This window comes from Lygodium microphyllum, chromosome 1, assembly GCF_053477565.2.
Source record: "Lygodium microphyllum isolate KBCC chromosome 1, Lygodium_microphyllum_v1.1.10, whole genome shotgun sequence".
In the NCBI taxonomy this organism is placed as follows: domain Eukaryota; kingdom Viridiplantae; phylum Streptophyta; class Polypodiopsida; order Schizaeales; family Lygodiaceae; genus Lygodium; species Lygodium microphyllum.
Genome location: NC_141135.1, coordinates 191195842 through 191211458, shown reverse-complemented (window position 1 = coordinate 191211458; position 15617 = coordinate 191195842). Strand labels below are relative to the sequence as shown.

The 15617-nt window shown below is 39.7% G+C and overlaps 1 protein-coding gene across 1 annotated transcript in view; it reads right to left on the bottom strand.

The window, feature by feature from the left end:
- EMB3144 (AAA-type ATPase family protein) overlaps positions 1-5505 on the bottom strand; it is an 85974-nt gene extending 80469 nt beyond the window's left edge. Inside the window, exons 1-7 of the mRNA XM_087685564.1 lie at positions 5131-5505; positions 4406-4661; positions 3940-4312; positions 2571-2829; positions 2319-2450; positions 2165-2239; positions 1929-2054 (exon numbers count right to left, since the gene is read on the bottom strand). Coding sequence (XP_087541690.1) covers positions 1929-2054; positions 2165-2239; positions 2319-2450; positions 2571-2829; positions 3940-4312; positions 4406-4661; positions 5131-5397 — 1488 coding nt within the window. The 5' untranslated portion in view covers positions 5398-5505. The remainder of the gene's footprint in view (positions 1-1928; positions 2055-2164; positions 2240-2318; positions 2451-2570; positions 2830-3939; positions 4313-4405; positions 4662-5130) is intronic.
- Positions 5506-15617: the final 10112 nt, after the last annotated feature.

Genomic DNA, 15617 nt, shown 5'->3' with positions numbered 1-15617 from the left:
TTATATCTAGAAAATATATAATTATTAGGTCCCCATCCCCTTACCCCCCGATCCCCTATCCCCTGTCTCCGATGACTATGCCCTTCCTATCCTTTGATCAGATGGTCATTCACATCATGTGGCCTAGAAAGACCTGCTTCTTAGTCAACAATCACATTTTCTCCTTGCTATCCAGGCTGTGAGCCTATTCCAAGATTAGGCATTGCATTTTTCCCTTCATTATGTGCATTTTTAGAATGAGATGCATTATCACTAGTTGATCCCATCTCACTCTAAGAAGGCACTGTTGCTGTAAATGCTCAGCTGAACACATTTCAGCACTAGAACAAAGCTTATGACCTTCAATCAAATCCCTCAGACCCACCAAGTCAAGGATGGGCATTGGCAACACTCTAGGTCACCACCACATCCCAAGGTTGGGGTCCCATACCACCAGCCCACAACATCCTGGTAGTATACAAATGCATTGGCCAATGGCCAAGATTCCAAGAGTGGTGACCACACAATGATGTGCACAATAGAGTCTTGAGTCCTATAAATAGGACTCGGCTGCCCTAACCTCAAAGTGTCCTTAGTGTGTTCACACTAAGTCACTTCATGACCACTAAGACCAATGCTACTAGCACCTATCTAGATGTCCAAGGATATAACAATAAGGTAGAGGTAAAAATAGATGAAGAGATACCTTTTCCAATGCAATGTCAAATATGTGAAAAGGGGGTGCCACAATGGAACCAAGAAAATTGTTGTAATATATTGCACAACACAAAATAAAAGAAGGAGAGACTACAAGAAAAGAGAAAAAGAAGAATACTGCAAAGAACTCAGAAGAATGCTCAGGAAATGGGATCCATATATCTAGATATGAGATTATCAAATACAGCAGCGTGTCACCAGCTGATGTGGGCACTGGCACTGGCTCCCTTTCTCCAATAGGACCTGCAAGTAACTATGCTGACAATGACTAGGGAGGGAGTAATGGACAATAAATAGGCCACAATCACCAAAAATTCGGCCAGCTGAATTGTTTTATCAAGCACTAGAAAAATGTACAAATAAAATATTGTGCTGAACCCACTAATCCACACACAAACTCACTCATGAGATGACTAATCTGCCAAAAAAATTAAGGACTACATCCAAATGCCTTGGGACAGTCTTACTCCTTGAATAGTGGAGCAATGTCTAGTCCCATGTACAGACAAAGTACAAATAAGTTTCACAAAGGATTAGTAGGATGCAACAATCTTATTTCGTGTACTTCACAGAAATATGCCGCTTTCATAGAAACTGCCAGGTCTCGTTGAATATTAGGTGGTGCATTTACAATAGATAAAAAGAATTTCTTGTTGAACACAAGGCTTGGAAATAGCCATCAGAGCATAGTATCAGGGGACGGCCGTCCTACCCCAGGACACAGGGATGCCGTCCCATACAAATCTATTGCGGGAGTGTTAAAGTTTCCACCCTTTTTTTCCAGCAAAATAAATATGTTCATTATCTTTCTATCTTTCATTTTTCTCCCGCGTACCCACAAGTACAATATTGGCAAACTCTCACAAAAAATCAGCCTGCATCTCTCTCCCCCCCCCTCTCTCTCTCTCTCTCTCTCTCTCTCTCTCTCTCTCTCTCTCAAATGGAAAACACGACATACACATACTGTGTGACAGAAAACATACAACCACACATCCTATGCACCACATCACATGCATATATCTAGTGAATATGAACTCAAATGTTTAACTCATGTATGTAATTCCCTTCCCCATCTCATGTTTCTATGCACCAACAGAAATCAAATTGATTAGTCTAAGCATAGAGTTGAGACTGCTCACAGTTCCTCTCTTATGGCTCCTTTTAAAGCTGAGGCTGATCAAAGTTCTTTTAGAACATATCCAGTATGAAAATGCAAAGAAAGATTAACATACCCTTAATATTGAAAGCCTTCCTTCTTCAGTGGGAAGACCAACACTAACCACCTTATCAAAGCGACCTTTTCGAAGAAGGGCCGGATCAAGCATGTCAAGCCTGTTTGTCGCTCCCACAACTAGCACCTGCAGAAAGGTTTTGAATCAACCTACCTTGAGGTAGAAACAAACTAAAACTTGAGATTTGACTCCTGCGAGAATGTGAAGCTCTTTTTAAAGTGATTAACAATCATGACCTGAGCATTTGAAGTCTGAAAGCCATCCAGCTCCGTAAGAATTTGAATCAGTCCTTGCTCTCTTTCAACACCTCCCTGAGACACTTCCAGCACTCAATAATGCTGACAAGTAATGACCTGATAAGTTCAAGCAAGAAAGCACAAAGCAATTTACCCCTCCAACATCTGGTCCACCACGTTTGGCTCCTATGGCATCTATCTCATCAATAAAGATGATTGACGGTGCAAATTGACGAGCACGAGCAAACAAGTCTCGCACACGGGCTGCTGCTACACCTACAAACATCTAAAAGCAAACAAATGTACTACTGTTGCTGGCACAGATCAGCTCAAACAACAAAAGAACCAACCCCATCTCAAGCAATTCAATGATAATTTCCACACAGTGTCATTCTGCATAACTAACCTCCACAAATTCAGATCCACTTGCAGAAAAGAAAGGGACTCCTGCTTCACCAGCTATGGCCTTAGCTAGCAGTGTTTTGCCAGTTCCTGGGGGTCCATAAAGCATAACTCCTTTGGGACAATAAACACCAAGCCCTGTAAACTCCTTTGCTCCCTTCAATATCCTCACAACTTCTTGAAGCTCACGTTTCACATACTCTTGACCCGCAAAATCATCAAAAGTCACCCCTGTACTTTCTTCTGCAGAGATAAACCTTGCCCTACATAAATCCACAACATCCAGTCTCGTGAGCAATATCCTCACACAAAGATTGACAATGATAATCATAAAACAAACAGAGCTTACAAATCCACTTTGCAAGAAATAAATATGAAAACTTGCTGGTCAAAAAAGTGCTTATCCAGTAGCAGTCAGTGAAAATAAGAAGGATGAGAAATCATAGGCCAAACTGCCAGTTTTTTTATATCCACTGAGTATCTGTAGGCTGTGGGTAATACAGTTTCCTCACTGAAGATAATTCAAACTCATCTATGTCAGCTTAATTCTAATGCCTTAGAGATGATGCCTAAAACTGTTTCCTGTCACGTGTCATTTTGACAGAAGTGATGTATCTTCAGATCCATATTTATCATCTTTTTTATGCTTGCCTGGTGATTTGATCTTTGAGATCCACCTCCCACAAATGTGGAAAGCTGGAAATCTGAAACATGGTATTCTACCTATAAGGCACTGGACTCTAACTAAAGCTCCATGGCCCTGTATCTAACTAGGGGAAAATGCAAGTTGTACTTTCTGACCTTGTCCATGTGCTTTCTTATCTTACTGGCAAGAACTGTGTGCTCTTAACATGCAGAAGAATCAGTATTACACACAAGTCCATGAAATCCTCGCTAAGGAAAATGTTAAGTTCTACTTACTGACCCTAAGCATGAGCTTGCATATCTTACTGGCAAGAACTGGGTGCTCTAACATGCAGAGGAATTCGTAAAACACAAGTCCATGAAATCCTTCACTAAGATATTTAGGCATCCATAAATCTGAAGCTTGTCATAACCTCATTACAGGTCAAGTTTTAGAATCTCTTTTTGCTTTGTCCCATTCATGAACCATGTCATCCATGTGTTTCCACATGCTTCCCACATCGAAGCATCATACCCAGCGTTACATGACAATGTGTGAAAGATCCACCTTAAAGCTACACATCAGTTATTGCATGTTGATCAATGAAAAGTAAGAAAAATAGACTACACAATGCATCCTAGAGATGTGAGATATGGGAGCACCACCTGATGTTGCCAAGTCCAAAAAATCAATCTAACAAACAAATGCCAAAAGTAGACGTATAAGTTATAGGAAAAATTTGGCTCACCTACTTTGACCAAGAGATCCAAGAAAGTCTCCGTCACCAAAAAGCTTGAGACGTTTTATTTTAGGCCTTTCACTTGGGTCTCTAAGCTTGTAAATAGGATATAGCTTTTTGTGAATCCACTTGTAAAGCGTATAAGCAAGAAGTAGACGCATCAACCACACAACTACTATTACTAAAGTTGGGAAGATTTGTGCAGCAACTGTCCTCGTATTGATCAAGTCGATGTGAAACAACTGCTGATGCAGCTGCTGCCAAATATCATTCCAACCATCTGCAGGCATGAGCTTAACTTTATGCCGCTTGAAAATTATATGTTTGGTATCTTTGTCTGTTTGAGTAGATTTCCCATCCTCTAGATAATGTGGTAAGATGACTGCAAAGGCACAAATTCATTCAGGTAACAGAAGAGAGAAGTTCAGAAGATCCAAAACAGCATGAAATAAGGCTGATCAAGGCAAAAAACCACCTGCTACATCATGGCCTGCATCCCCATACTCCATAAACTGAACTTTCTTGGCTTTGAGGAGTTTCACAAAGTCACTGAACTGTATATCACGAGCTCGTTCAGGATCCCAATAATTGCCCTTGGCCTTTCCCTGTAGTTTTGCCAGAAACTTAGCCCATTCTATGCTTTGAACAGCTTCCAATTCAGCTTGATGAGCTGCTTTCTCTTCCGCATCCTTTGAATGGTTCATGCGCTCCCTTTCTCTTTCTCGTATAGCCTGAACCAGTTAGTTAAAGCAAATCCTATCATTTTGTGTGCAATTCATGTAAGACCAGTATGCAAATCCGTATGGACCAATGTTAAGCATCATAAAATATTTATGATGTCGAATCAACTCCAAAATCTACAAATTTACTCATCTATGCATTGGTTCACAAGGAAAGGATGTAAAAGATTAATAGTAAACCATCAAGAGTGAGAGAGTTTGAGAAAATGTTCAAATTGCAACCTGTTTACTCTCATAAATACTACTAACATGCGATTGAGGCAATGTGACACGGAGATATGTCGAATCGTTGAAAACATGTGCACGCTTCTACCACGACCTCCAAATAAATGTTTGCTTCTCGTACATTTTCACAGTGTTACTAACAGAATATGCAATAACAAATTGTACAACTAGCATCATGTCATTACCGAAACGTAGTCCGAAATGGCAATACACAATATGATGACAAGAGAAGCACCTCAAAAAACTGCCGGGCATCGTCTGCTTTTTTGTCAATTGTATTGTCTATCGTGACTTTGCCTGTGTCTGAGTGTATTGCTCGAGTCCTCGGAAACGGTGGACGAGACGCTCTCCAAAGGGCCAGCTTGCGAGTGAGAAGCCTCCTTCCTCCGAAGAGTCTACTTCCTCTCCTACGCGACAAGCTTTCTGACTCGGAGATGCCTTCTCCCTGCAAGGCGCATCGGGCGAGACACGCTCGGCTGCCACACACCATCGCAGCCTGCATTGCAGAAGACGGCTACGTAGCACACCACAAATTGGCCAAGCAGACCATATCAATTTTTCTCAGTATAACTCAAAGCAAAATCTCTCTCTCTCTCTTTCTCACATAAACATTAGATTAAACCTTCAAAACTTGAGGATTAATTTGGTATATCCATGTTCATTTTTATAAAGTCTAGACTAGATGAGTTCCTCTAGGATAAGGGAGCCAATCCTAGAACGAGGGCTAGTAATAATACACTTTGTGAACACTAGCAAGGGCCAATAAAGAAACAATAAGAGGTTTTGGTTGTAAGGAGCTGATATCCAAATGGTTATATATTCGCCCCTTTGTGAACACTAGTAAGGGCCAATAAAGAACTAATCGAAGGTTGGTTGTAAGGAGCCGACATCGAAATGGTTATGTATTTGCCCCTTTGGATACATTTGAAATTTTAAAAAGCCATTCTTTGTGCACCCCTCGGCATTGGAAGCATCATGACTTCTTGGATCTTTCATGCTTAAGTAGAGTGCATCAATTGCACCTTGGCATGACTAAAGGAAAAGAGATTCATGTGCCTACGTCTAATGCAAGTGATTGGAGCTACATTCTAACTTTTGTTAAAAACATTATTTTGTGCAAGGTTGTGTCTGATCTCATTGATTTAAGTTCTGATGATATGTAAAAGAAAGTTCTTGAAAACTCATGGTGGTGACGATTTGTGCAAAAGAGATATCCATGCTTTGCCATTGTACAATGTCAAGGATGCTCCCTTGTTGTCCGCCAAAGCTTATTTGTGAAAGAGAAATCTTTTTTAATTGCTTTTATTGCTTCGTATATTTGTTGCAAGACATGCTTGGTGCTCTTATACTCACTTTTGATTCTAATATTTCTATATAAAATTACAAATCTAATTTATCCAATCCATCTATTGAAAGGTAGAGCTCGAGTGGAAGCACACAAGCCGAAGCAAGAGCTATGGAAAATGGAGAGAGAGAGAGAGAGACCGTATGTGGAGACTCCAACAAACACAATATCCAACCAATCTTTCCTTATTCAAATGTCACTAAAATAATAAAGAATGAAATGATAGTGATAAGCACCCGCCACTTGCAATATACATGTGTGCAAGTACAATCATTGTAATGAATACACAGGTGGTTGGCCACATATGCCTTTACCCCCAACAACCTCCCACTTAAAGGCGAATGTATCCCTAGTGAGGAGAGAACAATAAAAAAGTGGCAATGAACAACTATATATAAAGTACTATAGAATGATGAAAGGCAAATGTGTAATGAATACATGGACGATTAGGCACAGGCACCTTTACCCCCAACAACCTCTCACTTAAAGACGAATGTGTCCCTAGTAAGGAGAGAACAAGAAAAAAGTGACAATGAACAACTGTATATATAAAGTACAATAGAATGATGGAAGACGTCTTCTCATCCAATGTCCCATCGACTTCCTAAAGAAGGCAAAACACTCCATTGATAGACTTTGAGCAAATTTATAGGATTTTGGTCAGTTGAGATCTTGACAAGCTCAATGCACTTGTCCTCAATGACCTCTCCAACTGAGTGGTAATGCACCTCAATATGCTTTGTTTTCACATGGAAGAACGGATTCTTAGCCAATTGAATAGCACTCATAAAATCTAAATGTAGTATAGAGACCACATCAGTAATATCAAGGCCTGACCAGATGACCTAACTAGAGAGCCTCCTTGAAAACCTGAGTGGCTACAACATACTCTGTCGTAATAGATAGGGCCATGCATTTTTGCACCCTGGACATTCAAGAAACATCACCTCTAGTAAAGGTGAAGACATAGCCAAAGGTGGACTTCCTACCATTTACATGTCTTGTATAATCAAAGTTAATGTTAGTGTACCCCACGACATAACATGTGCATGCATTTGTAATGCCCTTAAGATACGTCATGATACTCTTCACGGTATCCCGATACTGCCTACCAGGTGTAGCCATATAGCATGCCACAATTCTCATTACAAATGCTATATTAGAATGAGTGGCTATCATGGCATGCATCAAACTACCGAACTACAAATGCATAAGGAATCTTGGCCATCTCAACCTTGTGCTCATCAAACTGCGGACAATCGGCTTAACTAACCTTCACACGAGAAGATAAAGGATAGACAATAGGCTTAACATTCTGCATATGGAACCGCTCAAGAACCCTCTAGATGTACTCCTTCTCTGTGACAAGTAAAGGAGCCCCTTAGAGCAATTGCATGTGATGCACATCCTGAGAATATGTGAGGCATATCCCATGTCCTTCATCTCAAAGCTCTTATTGAGCTAACCTTTTAAGGTATCCAGCTCATCATGAGTACTCCCAAAAATTAGCATATCATCCATATAGAGTACCAAAATCATAAGGTTGCCATCATAGGCCTTCTTCATGTACAAACACGGATCCATATCACTACGAGTATATCGCAATGAATGCATGAAAGCATCAAACTTGTGGTACCATTCCCTAGGTGGCTACTTAAGGCCATAAAGGCTCTTTCTCAACTTGCACTCTAGGTGTTCCCTGTCTTTTTCCTCAAAGCCCTTAGGCTACTATATATAAATCTCATCATGCAAGTCTCCATGTAAGAAAGCCATCTTGACATCCATCTGATAGAGGTCCAAATCGAGCTGCACAACCAAAGGCAAAACCAAGCATAGGGTAGTCACCTTAATGACAAGAGAGAAGACTTCATCAAAGTCAACACCTTGCTCATGCATAATACACTTAACAATCAATCTGGCCTTATAGGCTATCATCTAGGGGTACTCTTCAACTTATACATTCACTTGCATGGCAAAATTATGTTTTTTACTAGGCAAAGGAACCAAATCTCACATATGATTTTTTTGTTGTGAGTCGTACTCTGACTACATGACCCTCTTCCAAGAGTGACTATCATCTCTACACATGGCGCCATCATAGATAAGAGGTTTACCAACATCTGTCACCATAGCATAATCCATAAAGGACACAAATTGATTAGGCTGGCATCTATCTCTAATAAACTGTCACAAAATGAGCTATGAAGCCTATACCTCTTGTTTAACATCATGGTCTTGGGCCACTAGAGCATCGATTGTTGTAGGCTATCTAGTGAATTGTACAGTAATGGGAGGCTCCTCTTGAAATATCACATTGCATGCCTCAATGACTTGCTCAGGCTACTTATGCATTTTCTCTTCATGGAAAAAAATCTCATGGTTATGAATGACCTTTCGAGCTTGTGAATCCCATAGGCAATAGCCCATCTTACCTGTATCCCCATAACCAAGAAATATGCATTTCATGGACTTAGAATCTAGCTTCTTGGGCTTGCCTTGGAAACATGGCAAAAGCCCTCACAACCAAAGGCACACAAATGAGCATATGATGGAGGTTGCTCAAACCATACCTTCTATGTAACTTGATAGTCAAGAGCAGTACATGGGGATCAAATTATCAAATGTACAACAGTGGTAACTGCCTCTACCCAAAAGTGCTATAGTAAGCCTGTGCCTGGCTAAGCATACTATAGACTCACTCTCCTAAATTTTTCTATTCATGCACTCAGCCAAACCATTCTGGGGTGGGATGTTCTAGGGAGTCAACTGATGCTTAATACCCCTATTGTCACAAAACTACTCAAAGGCTTTAGATACATACTCTCCCCCATTATTAGATCATAGGCATGTCAGCCTATACCCAAACTGGTTCTCAACAAAAGCAAGCCAACACTGAAATCTAGTCAAGACTTCTAAGTTTTACTTTATGGGGTATGCCCATACCTTATGTGAGTAATCATCAATGAAAGTAATGAAATAATTTGCACCCCCTAAAGACTTGCAAGGCATAGGTCCACAAACATCAAATTTAACAAGAGCAAGAGGCTCACCCATGTGTGTAGTGCTATACTTATTATGTGAACTATGGGTCTGCCTACCATAAAGACAATGATCACAAGAATCAAAACACTTACAGTCAAGGGGTGGAAGATACTACAAACTGGTAAGCATTCTCATTCCCTTTAATGACATGTGCCCAAGGTGGCGATGCCATAACAATACATGTGATACTGCAATCATTGCCAAAACATGGTTGATAAACCCAGATACAAGTAAGGGATAAATAGTGCTGACTTAGGACCTCACGTTAGGACAAGATTCTCACAAGTAAGCTTCCATGAAGAATTACCAAAAGAGATATCATAACTTGCATAATCCAATTGTCACTAGCCGAAAGTAGGCTTTTGGTCAAAGCTAAAATATGGCATACGTTATACAAAGTAAACATATTGCCTGAAGGAATTGCAACTGGACATCTCCAATACCAACAATATCCAAGGCTAGTCATTACCCAATCTAACATATCTTGTCATGCTACGATAGGAGTGGAACCACTCTCAAAGAGGGGTGACATGAAATGAAGCCTCTGAATCAAGTAGCCAACATTAAGTATAAGTAGACGAGGTATCAATCAACTATGAAGCATCAAGAGAAGTTGTAAGTATGTAATCATCATCAGAATCAGTCTACATGACATTAATCTCTTCAATCTTGACATTGGACTTGCTAGGGGCAATGTTGTGATCATCATTCTTTTCCTTAACTTTATCATTTCCCTTTTTTTGTGCTTGTCATCAGGCATTTTATGGCACTATGGCCAAATATGACCCTACCTCCCACACTAGTGACAAGTCAATGTGGACTTATAGCCATGAGACTTACTACGAGAGTGTCCATGTACTGAGAATGAGACTTCTAAGAGTCTCTCCCACGACGGTCATTACCACTCCTACCATTATTGCCTCTAACTATCAAAGCATGAGAAGTGCAGAAAGCATCTACATTCTTTCTGTTAACTTTTTATTCAAGAGAGCACCCTCTACATCTTGCAATTTCAGCCTATTAGCATGCATATTTGCACAAATAGCAATACAAAATGTATCCATGACTCATGCAATGTAACTAGCAAGAACAAGGGAGGAAATTTGTCCTTAACTTCAATTCCCTGCGAAGACAAGTGATTGAAAATAGCATGAAACTCATTTAAGTGGACAGACTCCTCCTTTCTACAAAGGTCTATGCTTCAACTGATATATCTGAGAGGCAAGGCTCTGCTTATCATAGATATTACAAATCTTATCCCATAATTGCTAGGCGGCCTACCCGTGTCACATACAAGATTATAGTAGACATGCTTAAAGAGAGGCAAAATGATTGTAGATTTACATAACTCATCTAGTTTAGCCCAATCCTCTACATCAAAGTATTTGGGTGTTACACCATCATGTCTCAATGGCTTAATATGCAATTTTTGCACTAGAACCTATCATATTTGTATCTTCTAATAGCTGTAATTTGTGCCATTCAACTTCTCAATGTTAAAGATAGCAGTGTCATTTGACCCATCAAACATAATTCAAGAGATTAAAGCACAATCCAAAAAAAATAGGATGCTATAAATGATAGTAAAATAGTCCCAAAGTCATAATAAATCAACAACTAAGCAAGAGAAACTACCAAAATAGTGAGCTGTCCACCACAAACTATAATCAAGTAATTGTCAAATCCAAGTGACTTCCCTCAGATAGAATGCATAAAACTAAAATGATAGAATGCTATAATAAATTGCAATAGTATGCCAACAACCAACTACGAGTGACCAAGAAAGAAAGACCAGGAACAACTGGCACTAAAAGTTGTTATAACTACAATGTGTTAGTAACCAGTTATGTGGTAGGCATAAACATCATGCATATAGAAGATCTTAAGGAAAAAAGAAGAGAGTTGCTAAATGCATAACACACTGAGCAAAGCTCAATACATAACCTAGAAGTATATAAATATCACTAACAAAACACTAATAGACATAAGTGCCAAGTTCAAAGTAAGTGATCAAATAAGCCCACTGTAGGGTAATTGCATTCAATACATATCAAGAGAGCATATGAATGAAGTAAATGTCCCACGATCTTGACGAAAGTAAGCTCAAGCTCAGCTACATAAATCCGAAGCTCTATGGAATATCCAAAGTAGCACAAGTAACTCCCATTGAACAAAATCTATGCCAAATGAGCAATACAAGCTCAAAACATCAAGTACATGACATCCAAGTATCCAAGATACATGAAGCATAAGCCGAGAGTAAAAAACCCAATAGAGCTTCCGCAACATGGATGCACCAAAAGGACTCGTACAACTGAGACCATCTCCCCTTATATAAAACAAGAATTAGAGTTAGGTTTAGGTCAACACTCTCAAGCCTCTCTCCCACTTTAAGGATAAGGTTTGCACCCTTTTTGCATTTAGGGTTTTGACAACTATGAATTAGGATTTACACCCTCTTTTTGGGCATTCTACCCACTTAATGGGCTCTAGGTCAATTAATCCTTATTGCATGCTTAAAACTTAGCCTAAATAGAAGCTAGAGATAGTACTAAGACAATACATGTACGCAACCCACACAACACTTGTAGGTGTGACAAATACAACTATGGGTGATAAATACAATGTGCATGGGAGTAGCCCATGGGAGTAAGCCCGATTCCAACAAAATAATACATCTATGATAATTCGATGATGTCCATAATACACAATTGCCCAAAATAATATAATGAGGCTCCAAAAAATAAATATCCACTAAAAAATAGTGTTTGCACTTGTGTTTCAACAACCTTTTCAAAATACCGTTAACATTATTTGCCCCCTACACCAATGTTAGTCCCATGGCACTCATGTTATAGATAGCATGCTACAGTTTGCACCAAAGATGTAGAATGCTAGGAACAATCCTAGAAGAAGTAGTGGTCTCTTTATGGTGGAGAAATAGATATTGTTGATGAAGAACTTGTGCTGCTGAAGAATAATGTGCTTGATGATGAAGACCTGATACAAAAAAAAATGATGCTCTTGTTGATGATGTAGATAATGTCCAGAAGATGTGGCTTAATGATGGAAAATGATGGCTTCACCGAAGAAGAAATCATGGAATGCTGGTGGGGATGTAGAGGCCACCAATGATGTTGATGGTTCTTCAGTTCTTCAAATAGACCTTCATAAAAAAATCATTCAAGACAATATGTGCTCTCCCTAAGGGGTGTGTCTAACTTACTTGTGCGGTGATTTGTGTGTGTGCAAGTGCAATTGGAAGATGGGTTGAATGCTAGATGCCAAGCAAGCCTAAAGTGTTGTTCCACACTTAAGGACTCAGTTAGTGAACTATTATTGTGCGGTGTAAAACTCGGGGTGATAGGTCATCTAAGCAAGCCCAGGATGTCCTACCCTTGATGTACCCTTAGATTGTATAGTGAGGGACGGGCTAGGGGGTTAGAGACCAAGCCAGATTGAAACCATTGGACACACCTAACTTGAGGGCCCCTAGGTGGAGTGAAGTGGAGTGCACCTAACTAATCATGGAGCTAAACATACCTTCTTGGATAAGGGCAATAGAGCACGTATGTCTTCTGATTGGAGTAGCAAAAAGCAGAATGGGACATTTCTTTTTTTTGGAGGATATGATATCTCCATTCTAGCTAGAGCTTCCACACCTTCCAACACTTCTCAATGAGATACTCCCTCTTGTTCTTCTCCTTGGGAATCTTACAAGTTTCTTTCAAAGTTGATCTATCCTATTTCTTCAACCACTTTTTGGCTATGTTATCTCCCACTTTGATGAGCTTTTGCACTATACTGAGTGGTAAAGGTGTTCTGAATTTGGTATGTTTGTAGCCATTGAAATAAAAAAGGATTGTCTCCTCTTTCTTATACTTCTCATGATAGGTCTTAATGGGCTCATCTAGATCCTCTCTTTGTGCCTTGATGCCTTGCATGTCAATGGGATACTCGGGCACGTCCTGAGGGGTAGCCCAAATGACCTGAACCATCCTATTAAAGTGCTCTTTGACCTTAGGTGCCATGTCTAGTACTAGTTGTGGTTCTTGAGTTTCCTCCATAGCTCCCTCCTCCTATTTAGCAAAATCATAGGGGTACATGTTATCAAAAGAAGGAACCATGTCCTCAACAAGCTCTATTGCAATATGGTCTTCAACAAGCGACTCGTGTTGTATGTCACACGGCTCAATGGGTGTTGGTTGCACCATTTCTACATCTCTCACTTCTTGATCATTATAGCCCATGTCATGCTGCAAGTGATTAATCGTCAGGTTTCGAGTTGGGTTCAAGGTTAATAATGTGAGCTCCTTTCCCTGGTCAAAAGTGGCCAAGGCACATGCAGGAATTCCCAATTGAGCTTTGAGTTCCTCCACATCATATGTGCTTCTCGGTGATATAGTGCAAATGGTTTGGTGAAAGAACCCTTGCTATAATGACATGTCGTGTTTATAGGTAGCTTCATGAAGCTTAAATTGGTGTTTCTTTATGAAGGAAATGTGCCAAGTCTGTGAGTAACTATTGCATCATCTCTTCATAAGCCCTATTAGCTTTCTCCTCAACTTGGGTGATAGTAGTAGTCAAAATTGTTTTGATTGTATTCGGCAGCCTTGTGACATCTATCTTCATTTATGCATGAGTTTGATGTGCCTTTGCTAACTCTTTGGTGAGAGCTTCTAAGCTTGCCTTTTCCTCCTCTAGCTAGACCATAAGATCTGCGATCCAAGTACATGTAAATTATTTCCTTTTCCTCATGATCTCAACTTCTTTGCAAAGTGTCCTCTCAGCCCATCCATCTCCTTGTTGTTCTCTGCAATCTGGGTTTGTAAGTCATGTAACTGTTGGGGGTTGAGCGTCACAAAAGTTCTTGATGTTTCATTCTCTCTTCCTCATACTTCTTTTGCATCTCAAACATCTCTTGGATGGTGTGCTCTTTATCCTCTTTCAGCTCCTCACATAAAATCTCTAATGTGTCAATACCACCCAAAATCACTAATGTCCTTCTCATGCATTCTTTTGAGCTAGTTGAAGTCTCAATAGTTTGTTGTTGTTTTATACTGAAATTGACTATCACATCCTCCTTTTGCATACTCTTTTCCAATTGATTAATTTTTTGCTGCATGGTCTGGTGAGTGGTCATGAATATTTAAAAATATATTGGACCAATCATTGATTGTTCTTCTAGAGTCTTCTCCACTCCTATGCTCCTATCAATTTCTTCATCAATTCTATGTGAGTTCAAGGCTTCATTTCTGTTGCCTTCATAGGTATTCTATATGGCTATGGCCTCCTTCGTTTGGAGTGCTTCCTTCCTGTGTGGCACATCATTTGGTGAATCCTTGATGGCTAGGTGGTGCTCTTTGGGGTATCTTCCTTTCTTAGTTCCTTTTTGGCTCATTGTCTCAAGTGATTGCTTGATACTTGGCTCTTGTTCCCGATGCCAGGAGGCATATTCCACGGTGGATTCCATGAGTTTTTATTCCACGGTGGATTCCGTCAGGTTTTGTGGTGGATTTCATAAAACTATATTTATTTGTCGGGGCTCGTACACAAGGTGGATTTCTTGTGCGAGAAGTTGATGGGGACGCCTGTCCTTTTCGGGCATCATGTTAATTTAATGTGCATGTCGATGATTCCAAGGCGGGTGATTCCACAAAATACATATTTAAATTAATGGACATTTATGAGTTTAGAGTGCACTTGTATTAAATTAAGGTCAGGACAGAGTTCCAACCTATTTATTTATTTTGTAGCTGAAGACTGCTAGGTATTCACTTTTGTTGGTTTAATTTTATTATTTTCTAACAATTGTGAATGCTTCAGTTGATGTGTAGAGCAGGTGGCGGTGGCATTGGGAAGCACGGGGCGATAGTGTGTATTCAAATTATCTACAAGAAATTATCATTTTTGATGGGTGCGCATCTTATTATTAAAGGCGTGGTGTTAATATTTATTTAGATGCGCTTATTTATTGAAGTGCACAAATATTTATTATTTTGTATGTGCATGAACGCATGGTTTAAATATTTCATTATGGAACATTGTATTTGGGCACAACCTAACTTTTGGGCTGCCCAACCACTTTATTCTTTATTTGGACAAAAGCTAAAGCATGCTTATTGTAAATTTTGGTCTATTTTTTAGCTTTGAGATGAATAAAGTTATAAATATATGCCTTGTGAAGCTCTCACATAAGGCGTGGGGGGAGATTGTACCCAATTTGTCTCTTCTCTTCATCTTGTGCAAGTTTATCTTCTTGCTTTTTGAGCTTAAGTAGAGTTCTTTGTCCTTGGGGACCTTCCGGTGCTCACTACGTATGCACCCAACATCCG